The 20,715-nt window shown below is 36.4% G+C and overlaps 1 protein-coding gene and 1 non-coding gene across 4 annotated transcripts in view; both read right to left on the reverse strand.

The window, feature by feature from the left end:
• Positions 1 to 19,677, reverse strand: part of LOC129875936 (uncharacterized) — a 44,554-nt gene extending 24,877 nt beyond the window's left edge. For all 3 annotated transcript variants that reach the window (XM_055951184.1, XM_055951185.1, XM_055951186.1), the window contains exons 1-14: positions 19,560 to 19,677; positions 17,916 to 18,125; positions 17,762 to 17,843; positions 17,598 to 17,675; positions 17,428 to 17,487; positions 17,239 to 17,343; positions 16,876 to 16,986; positions 15,545 to 15,586; positions 9,415 to 9,528; positions 9,112 to 9,296; positions 7,177 to 7,313; positions 6,996 to 7,105; positions 6,849 to 6,891; positions 6,605 to 6,696 (exon numbers count right to left, since the gene is read on the reverse strand). In XM_055951184.1, the coding sequence (XP_055807159.1) occupies positions 6,605 to 6,696; positions 6,849 to 6,891; positions 6,996 to 7,105; positions 7,177 to 7,313; positions 9,112 to 9,296; positions 9,415 to 9,528; positions 15,545 to 15,586; positions 16,876 to 16,986; positions 17,239 to 17,343; positions 17,428 to 17,487; positions 17,598 to 17,675; positions 17,762 to 17,843; positions 17,916 to 17,992 (1,236 nt within the window). In that variant the 5' untranslated portion in view covers positions 17,993 to 18,125; positions 19,560 to 19,677. The remainder of the gene's footprint in view (positions 1 to 6,604; positions 6,697 to 6,848; positions 6,892 to 6,995; positions 7,106 to 7,176; positions 7,314 to 9,111; positions 9,297 to 9,414; positions 9,529 to 15,544; positions 15,587 to 16,875; positions 16,987 to 17,238; positions 17,344 to 17,427; positions 17,488 to 17,597; positions 17,676 to 17,761; positions 17,844 to 17,915; positions 18,126 to 19,559) is intronic.
• Positions 3,101 to 3,209, reverse strand: LOC129877988 (small nucleolar RNA R71). The gene has a single exon (XR_008763693.1). It is a non-coding gene; the product is annotated as a small nucleolar RNA R71 (small nucleolar RNA).
• Positions 19,678 to 20,715: the final 1,038 nt, after the last annotated feature.

The raw sequence follows: 20,715 nt of genomic DNA on the forward strand, positions 1-20,715 counted from the left end.
ATCCCTAAAATGATGTCACAAGACCCTAAAGGAATGAGGAGGAAGTTATCCTCAAAAGAAGCACCTCCCATCAGCCAATTGAACCCTTTACATGCTTCCACAGTCTGCCTAATGCCTCCATCAGCTACCTTGATCAATTGTGGATTCACAGTTTGAATCACAAGACCCCACTTTTTTACTAACTCCTCCATGAAATTATGTGTGCTACCTGGATCAATGAGGATGTTGAGTGGCCCTTGATCACAATAGCCAGTGACCCTCAGAGTTTGGTAGCCAGATACCCCCTGAATGACTTGTAAAGAAATTTCACAGACTTCTTTTTCCCCTTCTTGCTCAAAAGTGGGTTGTGTCTGCTGTGGCTCATCCACTACAATCACCTCATGCTCTTCATCCACCTCCAACAAATGGAGTCTGTTGGATGTAGCACATTTATGGTTGGGAACAAATTTTTCATCACAGAAACAACACAAACCCTTCTGTCTCTTTTCACTCAATTCAGCCTGTGTCAATCTTCTACTCCTTTCTCTATTGAAATTTGCCACTGGTTCTTTCCTGATCCCTGTATTTTTATTAAAAGCAGGGTTGTAACCATTCTTCTGGAAAGAACCACCCCATCTGGACATGATGTTTCTAGTCAACCTCATTTGAGCCTGCAACTGTGACTCGGTGTTCCTAGCCAACTGGTAAGCTTGAGGAAGTGTAAAAGGGCTATGGTTTTCACAGGAAATCCAATTTCTGGTTTCAACCCCGTAATGAACCCACTGATAGCATGTTCAGGCAAAATAGTTAGCCGAGTCATAATCCTATCAAACTCCTTCTGATAGTCCTTCACAGACCCATGCTGTTTTACCAACTTAAACTCAGACATTGGGTCTTCATAATCACCCCCAAATCTATGCATCAAGGCATAGACATACTCATCCCAAGTTCGATAAGGTAAGTGAAATATTCTCTTAAGGTAAGAAAGATGTCATTCTATGGTTGTGTCATCGAAGTGTAAGGAAGCTCTCTGACCTTCAGACCAACTGGAGTATCATCGTACAAGAAGAATTGATCTGCCTTAAACATCCATGTTCTAAGATTGGTACCATCAAATCGAGGGAAATCTACCTTTGTTAGGCGAGTCATGGATACACTGTTGTGAGTCATCGGAGATTGGTTGGCAGTGGCATTGAATCCTCCCCCTCCTTGGCATGTGGCTGGAATTTGGCCTGGATGAGCAAAGAACTGTTAACCCCTGCTATAACCTTGTTGCTGATGGTATTGTTCTCCTACTGGTGTTTGGTACTGCTAGTACTGTGAAGTACCATACTGGCAGCCTCCTGGAGAGAGAAATCCTGGTGGAATTCCCGCAGAAACAGAAGTAGCCCAAACCATGAGGTTACCAGATAGGGTGTAAATCTCACTTGGTCCTTCACTGATATTGGTTCCTTTACCTCGATCCACCTTCTGTATGGTGGTTAGAGATATACGCAGGCCAGCAATGGCCTTCTCATGCTGCTCTTCAATCCGATTCTGCCTAACTGTAAAGTTAGCCATTTCCAATGTCATGCGATCGAACACATCCTTAATCTCCTTCATGTTGTTAGCCATGGTTCCCACAGTGCTCAGGACAGTGCTCTGATACCAAATGTTGCAAAAGGAATTTGCAACTCGGAGAAAATCAATGGAATAGTAACGTAGAGCTAAGAAGAAGAAAGAAAAGAAGAACTGAATAAAATAGAAACTAGGTTAACTAATTGTATTTTCATTCATAATTCTCATAATGCAGTGATAGGTACAGATATAGGCCTTGGCCAAGCCTCTCTACCAGGAATCTAGCTGACGCATCGTACTATCCTAACTGCTCCAAAATAAGGGCTAAAATGCAATAAATAAACTACAACTGGACTAAACTGCAAAATGTCCTTCTTGCCTAACTAACTTCTCCATCAGTTGTCAAGTACCACTTCATCAACTCAGTGTACAACCACTTCCTATCAGCAATGTCAAAATTGCAACAATCATCTTTGAATTAGAAATAACCAAATTGACAGGATACTCAACAAAGGCCACAAATTCAATAGGATAACAGCTTAATGGTTAAATATTTATGGCGTTATGTCATTTGTAGAATCCCTGGTCATATCCCTTTCGGGTCTTAAAAGACAAAGATGTAATGTAAAATAAAATATATCAACCCGTCTGGCTTAATCAGTCAGGTACCACGAATGAAAAGAGTAGATCAAAACAGCTTGTGTGCTCATTCAGGAAACACTAAATGAAGAAGGGTATAACATCATTTTCTTGGAAGGAAAATCCATCTAATTTGACATATATTTGGGAAGCTAATTCAAGAGATGGACCAAAAGTGGATAACCTCACAGGTTCAAGGCATGAAATTGAAGGTGAATTGGGTGCCTGTATGAACCTGGTCTGGATATGGGGGTTGAGCAGTAAAAAGCAATGTAGAAAATAAGGAGAGTGCAATGCAAAATTTTGCAATATTCTTCACATTGACAGTAAGTCTCATCAGATCTGCTTTGGTCAACAACACAGTTATCTGAAGAGCCAAGCAGTCAGGAGAACCTACGACAACTTACGAACTGCAGATGATCGTACGTTTGCTTGTTTTGGCTGAGAAACAGGCCAATCATTGCACAAGCAGCAATACAATCACCACAAGCTGCACAGGTTGCTGCAAAAGCGGCAGCTACTGCTGGTCAAGCAGCTCTGCAGCAAATCAAAGAAGAAGAAGAGGTCAGCATGTTTGCCGACCTACATCAGTAAATTTACTATGCTTATGTCATAGTGCCACCCAGAGTGAATGCTCCAGCTTTCAAGGTGGATGCTAATATTTATACGATGCTCAAGGCTGAAGGGCTATTTCGTAACTCTATAGACGATGACCCCCACAAGCACGTGAAGAATTTCATTGGGATGTGTGAAATGCATAAGCAACCTAATGTACCTGATGACATCATTAGACTGGGGGGGTATTTGAATACCCCCTCACTAAAGAAGCACAAACTTGGCTCCATAGCTTGCCACTGAACTCCATCACCACATGGGCAGAGTTAGTGAATGTATTGCTAAAGAAGTGGTTCCCTCCAAGAAAGCTGAGTTGAGAGACAAAATCTTTCATTTTAAATAGGTACCTGGGGAACAACTCTATGAAGCGTGGGAGCGGTTCGAACAATATAGTCAAAGGTGGCCAAAAATCATGGGTTTCCAGAGAACATTCTTCTGAAAAAGCTCTATATGGGTGTTGATGCTTTGAACGAATTTGTAGCCAATAATGCGGCTGGCGTTTATTTCATGGACAAGTCTTATTCTTGTGACAAGGCACAACCAAGCATGGTACTCATTAGACAACAGTGGCAATATTTCTTATGGTAATCCTTTAATCACCATAATAGCTAAGGAAAACCAGGAAAAAGATCAAGTAATCTCAAATATGGCCACAAACATAGACATGCTGACCAAGAGGTTAGCGGAAAGCGATCTAACGTAGGTTAAAGCAGTTGAAGACATGCAGGTTATGTCACAGGTAAATTATGCCCAGTAGAAGATGCAATATTGCAGTTCGAGGAAGCTAACTATGTGAACAACACTCAGAATGGATATCAACGCAAAAACTACCAATGTCAGAACTACCAGAACCAATAAAGACCACAGCCACAAGGTCAAGGTAACCAAGGGGTCAGGTATCAAAACCAAGGTAATCAAGGTCAAGGTAGCTGGGGAAACAGCAAGAATTTCGGAAATAGGAGTGCAAATCCATAAGTCCCTCCCAGAGGGTGGACATTAAACTCGCAGCAATGGAGAGACGGTCCTTCTCATGAGCAAACAACGCTAAATTGGAAAGTATTCTTGAGAAAGTTTTGCAGAATCAAGGATGGACAAATGCTAAAATTCACACCATGTCTGAGACAAGCTTCCATACTGCCTCTATCCAGAAACTTGAAATACAAATGAGAGGCATCTCAAGAGAGCAAAACCCGCATAAATGGGGCAACTTCCATGCAACACTATTGATCCAAAAAGCAATGGAAGTGGGTCTCTATATCATTGTATGACAATTACCACTCGGAGCAGCAGATTGCTCCCAAAAGAGGTAGAGAAGTTTGAAGTTGTTGAACCCACAGTAAGTGCTAAAGAGAGAGTTGTTCCAGCTGATGTGCAAGAAGACAGTAGTTCCATGGTTGAGGAAGTTGTGGAGTTACCAAAACCTCTACCACCTCTTCCAAAAACCTGTTCCACCCTTCTCTCAATGAATAGTCACTATTTTCAAAAATATATTTCCTACCAATCCCGAATCCTACATTACAAGCTTAGAAAAGTCCTTATGTGATCTCAACAGAGTCTTATGAAGATAGTGGCAATAGAAAATAAGGGCAAGTCTATGGTATCTGCATGTATAAGATATGATTTTTTTTTAGTGTTTTCTCTTCTCTCTAGTCTTTTTATCCCATTGTTCATGTATATATCTATGTTATATTTAGGACATTTCTTTGGTCTATTTGTGAGGGGACTCAGATGAAAATGGCTGAATAAACTTCCAGAACTATGTCTCTTGTACACATTGAATCTAACTGGGGTTCGCATTGGTGGAGGTATAGCTAACAAAGTATAATGTCGCAGATTGAGGTTGCATTGTTAGTTATATCAATCCAGAGAAGTCAATGTGTTTTGAAAATGTTGTTAAATTGAGGGCCAAAACTTATTTTGAAAGTGATTATTGGTAGCAACATATTAAAACCATGGTAGATAACTTTCCTGTTATACTTAGACATAGTCCTCATAGAGAGTACTGTGTTACTTGCTTGAGGATAAGCAAAGGCTTTACGTTGTGGGTGTTAATGTGCCTTGAAATTAGAGCACATCTTATGTCTTTTACTTAAAGTATTACTTGTTGTTATGCTCATTTTTATGTACTTTAATGTTAAATGTTGTTTTGTAGATTTAGTATGGCAAATGTCCAAAAGGAGGAAAATCTAACAAACTGCCAGAAATTGGGTGGTTGACAGTTGTACTTACAGTTGCGGACTAAAAGATGGACCACAAAGCATATCGTGAAAAGATTCAGAGAAGACGCATAAGTGAAAGTGCAAAGTTGGCCAAAGTACAAAGAAGAATACGGCTGAACTTGCGAACCACAGATGAACATATGGTCCATAAAGGCAATTCACAACGCGAGTCCAGAAGCCCTAGAAGGCAATCGACGACTAGTTTAAAGACAATCTACAGACCGCAAGTTAATCAACTGCTGTGGATTGGGTCACAGATCACGTCGACGGAACAGTTTGTTGCTTTTAGGATTCCAACTTTGTAGGTCATTATAAATAGGCATATTAGGTTTCTTTTGAAAAGAGTTGACAGTTTAGTTTAGTTTTAGTTTTTGTTGCATGTTTTGAGACATGTTCCAAGAGTTCTCTTTCTAGTTTGTTGAAGGAAGAACATCTTTATTCTTTCAAGCTTTATATTCAAAGTAAGTTTATGAATTATTTTTACTTATATTCTTGTTGTTTTACTTTCAATATGAGTAGCCAAATCATCTATTGAGGTTGTGAACCCAATGCGGTTGTAAAACTCATAAGATTTTTGTGTATTGCATGATATTACCGCTGTAACATATCAAATTTCTTCTCGATCTTAATTAATTGGTTGGTGGTTGCAAACATTATCCTATGCCATAATATCTTAGTTTTGCTTGGGAAAGCTGATTAGGATTTGGTAGAAGAAGTTTTGCATGAACTTGAGGTACTAAAACTCGATTGATAAATTCTAATTAGGGATAATAGAATTTACTTGGCATAATCAGTCGCGCTTATTTAAATAACTCATATAGTTGTGGCAACATCATATGGAGATAAATTGTTCAACTCTTGGGAAAGATTGAGTGATGGTGCAAGGACTGAGTGCATATCTAGAACCCGAATATCTATAATTGCATGAAAACCGACGAACAAAGTTGCTCATTGTAGGGACACAACCATAGTGTATAATTATCATAATTTTACAATCTTAGTGCAATTTTAGCTTTAGTTATACAAAATCTCTTCTTATTTAAGGAATAGAAATCGACTCGAAATCCGGTATTCGTCCCAGTAGTAAACTGCTTTCTCCCTATTCCTTGTGGATTCTACCCCAACCTTGTTTGGGTTACACTATATTTGCATACAACTGCATTACATCATCTAAAGGTGTATCTTGAGCGTATCAAAAAACATCCCACATTAATACTGCACAATGGAATCACTGCTCTTTACTGTTACAAGTATACCAGCATACCATAGATCAGATATTCTTCTAAACTAGATACAGAAAGCTTGAAAATCATTTAGTGGGCCACAATCCTATGAAAGTGTGCTAGAATGGACACATAAGATGCAGCCTAAGATTTTGGTTGAATAGCTTAGTGAAAAGTAACTAACTTTCAAATTCAAAGCAACTTGAGATCTTGGATCAAGCAATTTCAACAGTCAATGTTTTCTAGAGAGATATATATTATAGCAAAGAGGTTGCAGGATTTCTCCATTTTAAGTTGGCAGCGTACAATGTGTTTTTAGTATAAATCACAGTAGAAAAGAATTTTAAGGACAGGAAGAGCAAGATCAACTACCTGATGTCCCTGATCATCCATCGGTATGCATTCGACAGCTATAAGCTTATCAATATCATCAGCAGTAACTACATATTCAGGATTTGTGGCACCTGAAGATTATGAAAGATGCCAGTCAAGAGTAGATGTTGAAGCTAAACAAGGGTGGTGTTTAAGGCAATCTCTTTAATGTTGTACAATAAGACACGTAAAATAAATAATGAAAACGAGACATGAGAACCTCTGCATAAAGGTTTAGACTTACCCTCAATATACTGCCTTGTACCATCAGGATAATGACGCACCCACTGACATTTGGAACCAAAAGATTGGAAAAATCTACTTTAGATATCAATGGGTAAAGTTCTCTTAGGAATTAAATTGCATACTCAATAGCATTTAGACTTGCTACCTGGAACATGCAAAGAGAAGTTCCACGTACAGGAAACCCACAACCCAAAAGTTTACATCCTGGTTTAGCTTCTCCGACTATTTGAAATACTTCTATTCCAGGACTTTCCCCTGTGATAGGATTTCCCATTAGGATCCCTACAAGTTTATGTACCAAGTTTAGAGACAGATAAATATATTACCTTCCGAACTAAAAGAACCACCAATCTCATTTCCCACTGTAGGAGGATTATGACGGTTTTCATTGTTGCTCTCTTCAAATCTCTCATTCACCCCATTTCTGGCAAACAAGTTATCTTTAGCGGGACCTGGAACATCCCTGCAGTGTCAAACTGTCAGAGCAAGAAGAAATTCTGAACTGTGGTAATAACAAATACTGAGTCACAAACTCATCAACCCTCACTTAGCCATTGATCAACTAAAGTTCATCCCAGCTTGTCACTTCAACCATAAAGAGGGAGGTTGTCTGGGTACTAGTTAATAGGTAGGGCTGAGGGAACTGGTACATGGATACCTCTAGATTCACATGCCGGTTTCTTTGGGCCAACCAGTTATTGAGAAGCAGCACAGAGTTGTTACTTGCAAGAACTGGGTATATAAGAAAGTTCAATTAGCAATGAAAGAGAAGACCCTTCTTTTCCTTATTATAATTTTTATAAGTGCGGACCCTCATATGATGCCTATATGGAGATTGCTAGTAAAGGATAGCATTCTTTCGAGAATTATCTGCTTCATCATAGATTATAGCAGAAAAATAGAATTTAGGAAACACCAATTTTAGATGTGCAGGCCACCAGAGTTTACAAAGAATGCTCATGATCTAAAACTGGACCAAGTGACTTAATTCTTTTCATTGCTTTATTTCCTTGATTTAAAACTGGAGGGAATATTATTGTTTTGCAGCATGGAGCAGTTGGTTTTTCATGTGATCACTAGTACCAGACTAACAGTTATCCATTAAAAATGAGTTACTATTTCGAACAAAATGGCCTGGAACTGAAAAATGATCACCCTGGTGAACCAAATAATTTTTTGTCCTACTCTCTCCGTCACATTTTATGTGGCACCCAAGATCCATTTCTTTACATGGTATCAGAGCCGGGGGCCCGGATATGGGCCACCGGATAGATTGTCCACGCCATGCAGGGAACGGAAGTGTCCGGGCGTGCATGCTCTGGAGACCGGACAGAGTCGGGCATGCGGGGGGTTGATGAAATAAGAATGCCACATCGATGATGCATGTGCTTCCTTAAATGGCTTGTGCAATTCTTCTCCCTTTGAGCTAGCTTTTGGGGTTGAACTAGGCGCAAAGTCCATTTAACAAAAATATTTGAAGAATTTAAACCCGAATGTATAGTCAAAATTAAGTGTATTGACCCTCATACTCCGAACCCCTCCACATAAACTGGGACAAAGGGAGTAGGAGACTACATGCATAGTAGAAACACATTTTAATGGCTAATTGCCTGAAGTAAAAAGGAGAAGCGTAGTACTTATCAAAAGAGAAAGAGATAGAGAGGGGGAGAGAGAGGAGCATAGGCTTGAAAGGTAATAAAAAAGTGGTGGCTCGAAACTCATTCTTTCTCAAAATATAGGAAATATAATTTTAATAAAATAAGCCAGAAGTTCTGTGTTAACACTTGTAGTTCAGTCACAAGCGTACATCTACTGGTCCTACATCCCCAACCCATATCATGGATGTCCTCACTTGAGGCATGACATGCTGTCCTCCAACATTTCCACACCAATAAGATCAGAAGAACTACCATCTTAAACTAGTAATAGCAGAATAGTTGATAACTGCAGCAGGTAAATATTTCCCTTCATATTAAGAAATGTCTCCATCTTTATCCAAAGGATGTTGAAAAGAAGTAAATTTTCAGATCAGATATCTTATGACAAGTTTTATTGAAATATGTAACCCTTGGAGTGACAAAATTCCACAAATAAGTTGGAAAGACCAGTTTTTTCTATATTTGTGAATTTACATCCTAGTAGTGGGTTTGGCAAACATTCTGTGATTTTAGTTCATACATAGCGAAGAACTTCCACATATATACGGACATGGAAAGCAACATGAAACAACCATGAAAAGTTCGTCAATTTTGCAGCCTGACCTATCAGTATTAGATGAGATTTCCAAATGACTCCCAATATTTGCTTGTTGATGCCTCTCACGATTGAACCGCAAACTTTCAGTTGGCAAATGTTTACTGGCTTGCACATCTCCTGATCCAGTAGCAACTGCTTCATTATGTTGTCCATCAATGTACTGTTTAAAGGCTGGATATTCATTCATACCCTGAGAGAAGAAAACAAGACAATTCTTTTACCAAGAGGATAGAAAAAAAACGACTGCTTATTGTGGAATAAGAAGCAAATCCAAGCATCAAAAAGATGAAACAGATTGTAAGCAATACCATAGAACCACTTGGAAGTTGATTGTTTATGGAACTAGAATGAGGTAACTCCATATCAAAAGATCCACCTCTAGCATGATTTGTCGCCATGGAATTTAATTGTGCAATTTTCGCCTGTTAAACAACATTGACTCCTTGTCATTGTACTTGAAAATAGAATCTCCAAGACTCCAACATGTAAGTATTAAACTTCATAACAGATAAACAAAGTCAATAACCAAAGCAAGCCTTTCAGGAAAGTACTATAGCAGTAAGGCGTCCTACCAAAACCTTAACAGAATAAAGCTCCCACATCTACAAGAGCAGCTTTTAAAAGTGCTAGATTCAAAAATTTAGGGTATTTGGGCAGTCGACTACTGAAGCAATCCATCTTATGCGGAGACTGGTGGAGAAATTTAGAGAAAGAAAAAGGGATTTTCATATGGTATTCATTGATCTTGAAAAGGCTTATGACAAAGTTCCAAGGGATGTTCTCTGGAGGTGTCTGGAGGCTAAAGGTATCCCGACAGTGTATATTAAGGCGATAAAGGACATGTATGCTGGAGCCAAGACTCGAGTTAGGACCGTGGGAGGTGACTCAGAGCATTTTCCTGTTGAGATGGGACTACATCAGGGATCGGTGTTGAGTCCGTTTCTTTTTTCCTTGGTGATGGATGAGCTGACACAGTCTATTCTAGAGGAGGTTCCATGGTGTATGCTATTTGCGGATGATATAGTGTTGATTGATGAGACTCGGGACAGAGTTAATGATAGGTTGGAGGTTTGGAGACAAACTCTGGAGTCCAAAGAGTTCAAATTAAGAAGGACCAAAACAGAATACTTGGAGTATTTTGGTGACTTGGGATGTAAGCTACAACAATTGTGGAGGACTCCACCAAGCTTGTTTGTCACTTCACTTCAATTAGTATCAAATTTTCTTACCCAATATGAGCTCAACCTATATTTTTGTTTTTTATGCTTTACCATGAGTAGCTAGACTCATATCTAGGATTGTGATCCAAATCTATGTTTGATTAATTAGAGTTCAATTATTAGCTTTATTTTGATTAGGTCTATTATTTTCTAATTGAATTCATGCTTATGTACAAATTTGCGTGGAAGTATACACTTGATCACTCCCTATTCACTTGATCTCACTCAAGGAAGTAGGTTTAAGTTTGGGTTTGATTCAATCAACGGATTGATCTAGTTACCCTAGGAATAGGTGTGTCAGATCAATAGAGATTGATAGGAATTGTCAATCTCATCTCATATTTTCTCTAGATTCATTCTTAAATGTTTTCTCATTAGCTAAGAATAGCAATTGGGAGTGAACCCATTAATATCGAGATGTATTAGTGGGTCATTACAGTTGGACAATAATAATTACCATAAACAAGTAGGCTAATTAGGCAAAAACACATTAATTAGGAACGTAGAGGCGATGAACAATCTAGGTTTTTCATATTTGAAGTAAATCGTTCAAGTACTTCATTTAGTATTCTCTAGTTTAATCATTAGTTTCCTCCTCTTTTTTTTTGAAATTAATACTATTATATTCCTTAGCATTAAGGGTATGTTGGTCACCTCCAAAAAGTTTCATAGAAAGGTATGGACTCTAGATTTACAAAGCACCTATAAAAACTATAAGATTATCTACTTCCTCTATACAGTTCTTTTTACACCAAAATATAGAGAAGCTATGCAATTCCATTTCACATCATGAATGGACTTAATTTTATCTTCAAAGCATCTCCTATTCACTTGATCTCACTTAGGTAGTTATATCCTTCTTAAAAAGATATTTGGCATTGTATAAGACTCTAGTATATAAACTTAGAGCCTGTTTGGATTAGCTTATAAGCTGTTTTCAGCTTTTTTGAATGTTTGGCTGGCTAACTTAAAGTCATTTTGTGCTTAAAATAAGCCCCAAAAGATAATTGGGTTTGCTTGACTTAGCTTATCTAAAACAGCTTATAAGCCAAAAAAATAAGTTGGGTTACCCCAACTTTTTTTTTAGCTTATAATAAGCAGTTTTCAACTTATAAGCAGCTTAAAAAAAACATATCCAAACAGGCTCTTAGACTTAACTACCTCATACTTACTCATTTTGGCTTATGACTTGGACATTCTGCGGGTATTGTGATGACCGACCACTTTGTTCTATAATTGGTTGGGCTTTATCACAATTTGTCATCATTGTGGGAGCAATAGGTAACTTAGACTATTACTTTAGTTGCATATTTGGACTGTTTATTACTTTGGTTGCATATTTGAACTATTTATTTTGTGTTCCTGTGTTTCAAGTACAATGGCTGAAGATTTAAATCATTTTGGTATTTTCGCAGAAGAGAATTTGATTACCGTTAACTATGGCTATGCAAATGTCATGGTGGGCTATTGGGGCCACAACTTTCTCCATGACACCATTGATGTTTCAATTGATTGCAAACAAAGGCCTTTTTAGCGAGCTTGAGCACAAAGATCCTCAAGTTAATGTGAAGAAGGTGCCCCAAATTTGTACATTGTCCAAGCAAAACACTGTCTCAGATGATGGTATTAGGTTAAGGTTATTTTCATTTTCCCTTACAGGTGAGGCGACATGGTTGAATGATCTACCTCCTAGGTCCATTTGAACTTGGCATGAACTGCTTGAGAAGTCCTAATCGATAACCTTACTCTAATAGTAATACCAGGTGAGAAATTAGACAAAGAATACAAAATTGAGAGAAACCTCAAATGATTGTTTCTCTCAAGCTACTGCATATAAATAGTTAATGTGCAAGTGCTAAAACAGAAAAGAAGATTATCTGACGGCCTAACTACAAGGACGAATCAATCTAATTAATTCTGAAAATCCTAATTGATACAAAGTATCATTTACAATATTCTTTAAAAAATCCCAAATCATATTACCATGAATTCAGTAGATCATTCTATTGTTCCTTTCACAAGAAAGTTAGGGGTGATTTGGTAGTGTATACATGCATTCTTTGGGTATTACTAGTACCTTGTTTGGTACACGTTTTCAGCCTATGTACAACTAATGATTACATTACTAATACACTCTATTGTGTATTGAGGTATGTATTAATAATACCATGGATTTCTATGCATTAGTAATGCAATGGGTTCTAATGCATGCATTAATATGGTTAAAGACACAATTGTTCTTCAAAACCTTTTCTACACCCTTTTTACCATATTTGTGGAGGGTATTTTTGTAAACAAATATTTTTTAAAAAATATTATACAATGCATGTTATTTTTAATACACCAAATCAAACACTGCATACGAAAAATCTCAGCATAACTAATGCAAGCTAACTAATACCAGCATTACTAATGCAAGCATTATTAATACATTATATTCTATATTATTCTTATACACTCTACCAAACGACCCTTTAGTACACTGGCTTTAAACTTTGCTGACCTTTTCCTTTTGAGCAGCAAAAAGGGATATTTGCAAAAGATACTAAAAGCACTTGCATGCGAAAATTTTAGGCCGATTAAATTATTTCACTTGATACATGCTCAGTAAATGATCTTTTTATATTTGCAAAAGTCAAGCCATCGTGGCGCCCAAGGGTGTAGCCTAGTGGCCAATGAAGTGGTTAAGGGTCATGAGGTCTCAGGTTCAAATCCCAAAGAAAACCAAAAAACACTAGGAGATTCTTCTCATCTGTTCTAGCCTTGTTGGAGTTGGACCTGTTACATGTTGCTGCTGAGAGGTGGGAGGTACCCCATGGAATTAGTCGAAGTGCGCGAAAGCTAGCTGCTAGCCCGAACACCACGGTCATAAAAAATAAAAAATAAAAAAATAAGAAACATCGTGATAAAACCACCAAACAATGCATTTATGTCTGGTTAGAGGTGCATTTATTGCAGTTAAGAGATGCAATAAATGCACACACTTTAAAATCAAATTCACACACATCTAAAGATTTTAAAAGTGCATTTATTTATCATCGTAACTCAATCAACCTCTTTTCCCAACAAAAAAAGCTAGGTACAATAGAACCGAGTACACATGTTAAAATGCAGCACGCCAAATAAGATTGGTATCTCCAAACAAGGAGAAACCTGGCTCGGCTTGTAAAATTTATCTAAAGCTCAATCTAGCCTTTTCAAGCAGTTGTAGTTGATTAAGCAGCCATCCTCTTATGAGCCTCTTCAATGATGGATAACTGATACTTTTGCCCTTAAGTAGAGGCACCCAATCATTGAGCAATCTTCTGAATGTAAGGTTCCAGCCTTGAGCTGTCCAGACTTCTGCTAGAGTCTTCTGTTGCTGAAGAACTAGATTAAATATGTCAGGAAAGAGCATTTTCAGATTCCCAATATCATGCCAGTTGTCCTTGTAGAAACTAATTTTATTCCCATCATGGACTTTGATCTTTGTATTGCTCTTCAATATACTCTAGAAGGTCCTTATGGACCTCCATAAGCTGATATGTTGTAGTAAAAGCCTTGGTCATCTATTTGTCTTCCTCCACGTGTTTTGCTTTAATGACTTTACCCCACAGAAGCTGGCTTTCAGTGGTTAGTCTCAAAAGTTATTTCATCTTGAGTTGCTTTGTTGTGGACCTTCAAGTTCCTAGTACCCAATCCCCATATTTCTTTCCAAAGGTAAGAGATTTTCATTTGACTAAATGAAACCCTCTTCTCTTTGTTACCTTGCCACAGGGATGCTCTCCTAATACTATCCAACCTATTGATGACCCATAATGGAATTGGGAACAAGGACATCCTATATGTTGGAAAATATTTTCTTTAGGAAAACAAGTTCCTTCAAGAATCAAGAAAATGACTTATCCGATGGAAACAGAGAAAACAAGTTTGATGCATTCCATGCTTATTGTTTCCTCCCACCCCCAATACTCACCCATCTCATGGGGCCCCCTCACCCAGCACCCCTGATCCCTCACTCCCAACTCAACTTCATCCCCACCTACCCCACCTTCATCCACATAGTATTTGTCTAATTATATATAAATACTTTTGGGACAATATTTTCTATTTATTTACCAAACACTAGAAAAAGTAAGAAAACCACTTATTTTCCAGAAAAACATTTTTCGTTCATAGCAAAGACACCCTTTGTTTGCAATATGTTCTAGTAGTATCCAAGCATTTGTAAGAAATAAATTTTAGTTCTCTCGCTATGCACTTCTCAGAGACTTGTTGAATTTAGTGGTTTTTCCCATCAATTGTTAGTGTTACCATTTTGCCTGGTGAGGATCCAACTTCAGCTTCCATTATTACTTTCTTTCTCACTTCTCTCTAGTAACTATTCACACTACCATGTACTATCCTGAAAACTATTTTAGTGATGTAGATTTTCCTTGGCGCACCTTATTTTTTTGTTGAGAATGTAAATGTAAGAAATTCTAAATTTGGCAAGAATCTTGAAATATCTAAAGATTTAGATAATAGTGTTTGAGAAATATGATTACTTTATTTTCTATTTTGTTAGTACTAGTAGACATTATTTAAACCACAACATGCTTGAGGGACGATTCATATCATTTTTTCCAATATCTCTTTCTTTTCTCATTCTTCAAATGGTATCAGAGCCAAAGTTTTAGTCCCTCCTCTAAATCACTTAATTCTTCCTGCTTTGAGCTCCTTCTATCGTATCCGGGGAAAAAAATAGAAGTCCAAATTAGGGGAAAATTCCACAGGCCAAAACCTAGGGTTTCAATTTGTTTCCAACTCCCCATCCACTTCAACTCTACTCCACACAACTTTGACCAAAACTCTCGCTTGTTAATTAAGCTATTTCTAGTCAATGCAATCCAATTACTTTGTATTTCCTTTCTAATCTAATGTATATTCATAGATATCTCAGCTCAGAAACTGAGTACATAAAATGGTTCCTCAAACCTGAACTCGTGATGCTGGTCATTCTTTGCATTAATAGAATTCTGAATTTCTGAAATCCTACTAAAGTAAACATACCGGCAATTTGCAAAAGAACCCATATAATGCTTTTTTCCATTTATATTAATCTGATAACCTACTGCAGGAAACATCCCGCAATTTGTCCAAACAAAAGTATAAAGCATGATTGAAAAGGCTGTGCTCCTTATATACAAAATCGTAACTAATAAGGTTGTAAATGATTCAGACAATGTCAAAACCTTACATGTGAAGTTCTGATCTTCATCTCCAATTGATCATGTAAGTGCTGCAAAAGATTAAGGAGAAAAAAGTTGTATCAGAAGTGATACTCTAGGAAGAAAGACTATGATGTAATATTCATTAATGCTATAAGATTAGATTCGAAGTGGAAGGAAAAGGAGAAATTTGTTTAATTCAGACTAACAATGATGGTCCTTTGAATGTTGACTAGAAAGGAAGAGACACAAAGGATTCATAAAATTTCCTCAACGTCTAACTATGATGATCCTCTGAATATTGATAATAGCATAATGACTACAAAGGATAAAGGTTCCCTCAATTAGTTGGGACAAAGAAAAGTTGATTGATTCATCCATTTGTAGATTTTGCAACAACCAGACCACCATAGTATAATAAGCTCATTTAGCAGGAAAAAGTTCTATTAACATCAAACTCTGAACCAGGCAGATTCTAATAGCACAGAAGTCAAAAGATTACGAATGATGTAAGTCTAGTTTTTCTCAAAGCACAGAAAAGCATACTGAGAATACAACATTCAGCCAAACTTTCAGATTAGTCGTGCATAATAAGACCTCAAGCAATGACCCACATCAACATATAGCAGTACTGCTAGCATGTCAAGCATGATTTACAGCAAAAAGAATAGATAATGATGTTTTACAGAATGCCTTTGGGATTAGATATGTTTAAGCGTTTATTGCATGCACGACTTAAATAATTTTTCAGGATAATGATAACATTCTTGTGGGCAGCAATCTTGCCAACGCGATGTTTTTCCGACCAGAGCAATGTGTCCAACACAAGTGCTGTACCGTGTGCTTTACGGTTTTACTTTAGTCAGGCTAGTGAAAACTGTTCCAGCATGATCAAATAGACAAGTTTGCAAAAATAGCAAATATGATATGTTTTGCCAATCAAGATCCGGAAGAGCGATAAAGTTTTACATCATTAAAACTTGTCATAAAAAGATGTGGAGCAATTGAATATCTTCTCTTCAAATGTATATCCATTAAATTAATGCCTAGTTGCTGGTCCAGATGGTCAATGTGAATATAATCCATGTTAGAATGACAGAGAAGAAACTAAGCAAGGAGACCTAGTAAAGAGCTCAACAAGTTTCCTAAAGAACAGGGGAAAGAAGAAGAACAAACTCATATGATACTAAAGATCCAAACAACTGCATGTAAATATTAAGATCGGTTAATATATGAAAAGCATACTGGACCTTTTAACTCCTCAGAGTTTATTATATACCTCAAGGACTGTAAACAATATGATCTAGAGAGACTCAGTACTTCTTACTAAAGCACTACTATAATCCTTTGTAATCAATACCTTCACATTGTTGGTCAGACTAGAGGCGCTAGCCACACGAGGAAAGACGCCATATTCGGCCAATAATCCAAGCATGGATGACATAAAAATATATTTGTCATCCTCTGTATCCTGAAAAAAGAGTAAAACTTCCAATAAACAAGATCCGAGAGAAGATGCAGATGGAGATACAACTACTATTTCTCAATCACAAGCTAGATGGGGTGAGCAGTATATACAGTTCTCCTAAGAAATATATTTCTCAGAGAAGCAACCAATATTGTGCAGTTACATCGAGAACCACAAGTACAGAAATAATTTTATAAAATTGAGGCTTATACACCCAAAAAAGGGACAAGAATTCACAGTCAGCCTATTGCTAACCTTTAACTCATTCACCAATCTTAAGTTTTCTTCAAGATCACCTTTCCTGCGGGTCAGTTCGTTTGAGGCGGATATTATAGCTTCGTTCTGCTTCTCATCTAGTGCCTATGACAACAAAAATAATAACTCTAAAAGAATGTATAGAACAAAAAGATTAAACAAGTAAATTCAGTAACAAGAAAGACAAACCATGCGTAGTTCAGAAAATTTCTTCTCAAGTCCATATTTCTCATTCAAGAGCTGTGATTCCTGATAACACAGTAACAATGAAATGTGCTTAAGGTAAAAGTTGAACCATAAGTATATTATCTCTGAAGCGAAAAGCAAAAATGTGCAAAGGCCAAAGGAAAATGGCACACCCGAACACTGGCAAGAGCAATCTGTTCCCGAAGATATAGAATTTCTTCTTCTTGTGCTTTAGCACGTGAATATAGTTCCTGGACACAGATTTATTCAGCAATTCAGTAAATGTAGTCTCCCTTAATACTGAAAGCTATATTCTGTACAAATTGAGAAAAGCTACCATAGCTTCACAATCCTGAGAGTCATTGATGGTGTCATTTCCCTTCAAATTCTTCGGTAAAGAACTCATCCCAAAATTTTTCCTGCAAGTGTATGAATTAATGGCCCTACACACTCGACCAAAAATTCCCAACATGATCTAGCTCATGGATTACCTGTTTGCCAAATCAGAGCTTTGCCCCTGAACTCTTACATCTTTTTGCCCATTAATAGAGCTACTAGCAGAATACATGTTAGCCAACTATTCTCAAGAGAGGAAGTCAAATGAAAAGTAGTCAACTAGATCCGACATCATCGACCAGTTCCTTGCATATCACAACTTATTCTGATCCACAAAATGCTGAAGCACTTCCTCTCTTCCAAAACTAATGAGGACCAGCAACATATTAGTCAGATATAAAAGTCAGCAACTAAACTAAAAGGATACATAACTGAGACATCTGATGAGTTGGGAGGGAAAAAAGAAAGCAGCAATCGCTTAATCAATAGCAACGAGAACAGGAATAGGGAATAGATCAAGTAATCAGCTAGCTTCGTCAAAGGAAACTTAAAACATCAACAGACTTAGAAAGAGCTAAAGACAACACTATTTTATCAAAGTAAAATATTAGCACAGTTGATCCACAGAGATGTTTCCAACAATAAAAATGCAATTCAATTTTCCGAAAGAGAAAAAAAGAGGAAGACAAATAGCAACAGTTGTTGATCTTCATTTGCTTTATGGAAATAAAATCTCATTAAGGTATTTTACAGAAGTACAAGATGGGAAAATGCAAATCAACAAAGGCATAACAATCATCCACATACATGCAAATCTAATGGCACCAACTCTGGGTAGCTCCTGATGCCTTAGAACACAACAAAATCAATAAGTAGCTTAATGCAATATTAAGTGAGGATCTCTTGTTCTCAAAACATTAGTGCATAACACACATGGAGATAAAATATAGCTTGATAAGCAAATATCTGTAGCCTCTTTTTGCTCCACCCAAAAGCCAAAAATTATTGAAAAAATTTCATATTGAAGAATCTGATCCTCACATGGGCAATGCATGCTTGACATTGTCCAAAGAAATACACGCGGTTGTGCATAAGAGTTATACTTGACAATTCATGCTTAATTCTTAGGTGAATAGCCTGAAGCTTTGATCATAACATCTTATAACTTTTCTTGAAAAAGATATGATTTAGATGGTAAAAAATGTAGTGTTCATAAGACGAAAAAGTGCATATAAGCGACTAGGTCCTTGGGGCTTTAAGCAAAAGGCGAGAAGCGCACAATTCAAGGAACTTACAAAATAAAATACACATAAAATGTTAGTACTATAATGATCAAATTTCAATTAAAATAACTAATTTCAACATCTCAAATACAATAATGTGCAATGATCCTTCCCATCGCTTCATCCTTTAAAAACCCGTAGAAAATGTGAGTACTGCAGCTTTAGATTTTCTGTCACATTCCAAAGCCATTTCCAGTGAATCAATTTTATTTTATTTTTCTTTTGTGCATAATTAATCTCAAATCTGGACTTATCTCTAAGAGCATGATCAAACCTGGATGAAGTTAACTACCACAAATAAAACTTTTTTTAATAAAAAAAAAAAGGTTAAACTACCACAGACAACAGTGAAGTTTAAGGAAAGTGGCGCAAACTAAAAGAATTATTAGTAAAAACCTTGAAATAGGTATATACACAACTGTGCTCGACCAAAAATTGACGCAGAATTAAGAATAAAATAGATTCAGAATCCCTTATAAATCACAACAAACTGAAATAGCAATTGGGTATGCTAACCTTTTTATGTGGAAGAACAAGTCGTCAAGGCTTTGAATCTCCGATCAATCACTGGGAACGAAAGAGAGAAGAAGGTGCCCAACGTGTCGTTGGAAAAACTCTTTTTGCAGCTCAGCTCAAGAAGAATTTTTTAACTAATCCAAATTCACATTTATAAAGAAACCGTGTGAACATGAGACCCCCTTCATTTCTCTTTTTTGACCAAAATAAAAAATTAAAAAGGGTCTTGGAAATGCAAATTAATTGTGGAAAATAATAAAATCCAAAGATTGACAATGGAAAATAATTAAACGAAAAATTACGTAATTACACTTTTTTAGTTATCATATTTTTCATTATTTCCATTTATTTCAAAAAAATTTAAAAATCCCTTCTTTTCATCCATCCGAATACATTAATTCAGTAATCTGGATACATTAAATCTAATTCATAAATTATGTTTATGTTCAATGTATTATGCTTTAAATTTTACATACTGACACATAAAACACTAATTAATGTATTCGAATTACTGAATTAATGTATTCCGATTACTGAATTAATATATCTGGATTAGCATGTTTTTAAGGAATTTCTTTAAATTGAAAAAGGGTAGGGGAAAATGATGAAAAACCCAAAAATACCCCTAAATTATAAGAAAAGATTTAAAATATATATCATTCATCCACTTTTTAGTCTAAAAATACTTTTTTACTCATCTTTTGATCTAAAAATAATCTTTCATTCAACTTTTTGGCTCACTTATACCATTGAAACTAACAACCATTTCTTTATTTTGTTTTTTAAAAATATTTATTATCTGTCATTTTCTTATTGGGTGAAATAAAAATCACACTTCTACTAGACTTTTTCTCATAATTTATCCAAGTCAAAATGATATACATTTTCAAGAGTTCGATTTTTTTAAAAAAATAAAAATAAAAAAAGTCTAGTAGCTTTTTGTATTTGTTGTAGCTTTTTATAATTATTATTTTTTGGACCCGGCTCTTCTCCATTTTTTTCAAATTCTTGCTTGAATTGAAGACATATGGCATAAGAAAAAATTAACTACTAAGATTTAATTAATTAAATCAAAATTTTAATCATGATTTAGGTAATTAATATTTCATAAACAAATTAATAATAGCATAATCATGGCAATATATTATCTTATTCA

The sequence above is a fragment of the Solanum dulcamara genome, chromosome 12, assembly GCF_947179165.1.
Source record: "Solanum dulcamara chromosome 12, daSolDulc1.2, whole genome shotgun sequence".
NCBI classification, from domain to species: domain Eukaryota; kingdom Viridiplantae; phylum Streptophyta; class Magnoliopsida; order Solanales; family Solanaceae; genus Solanum; species Solanum dulcamara.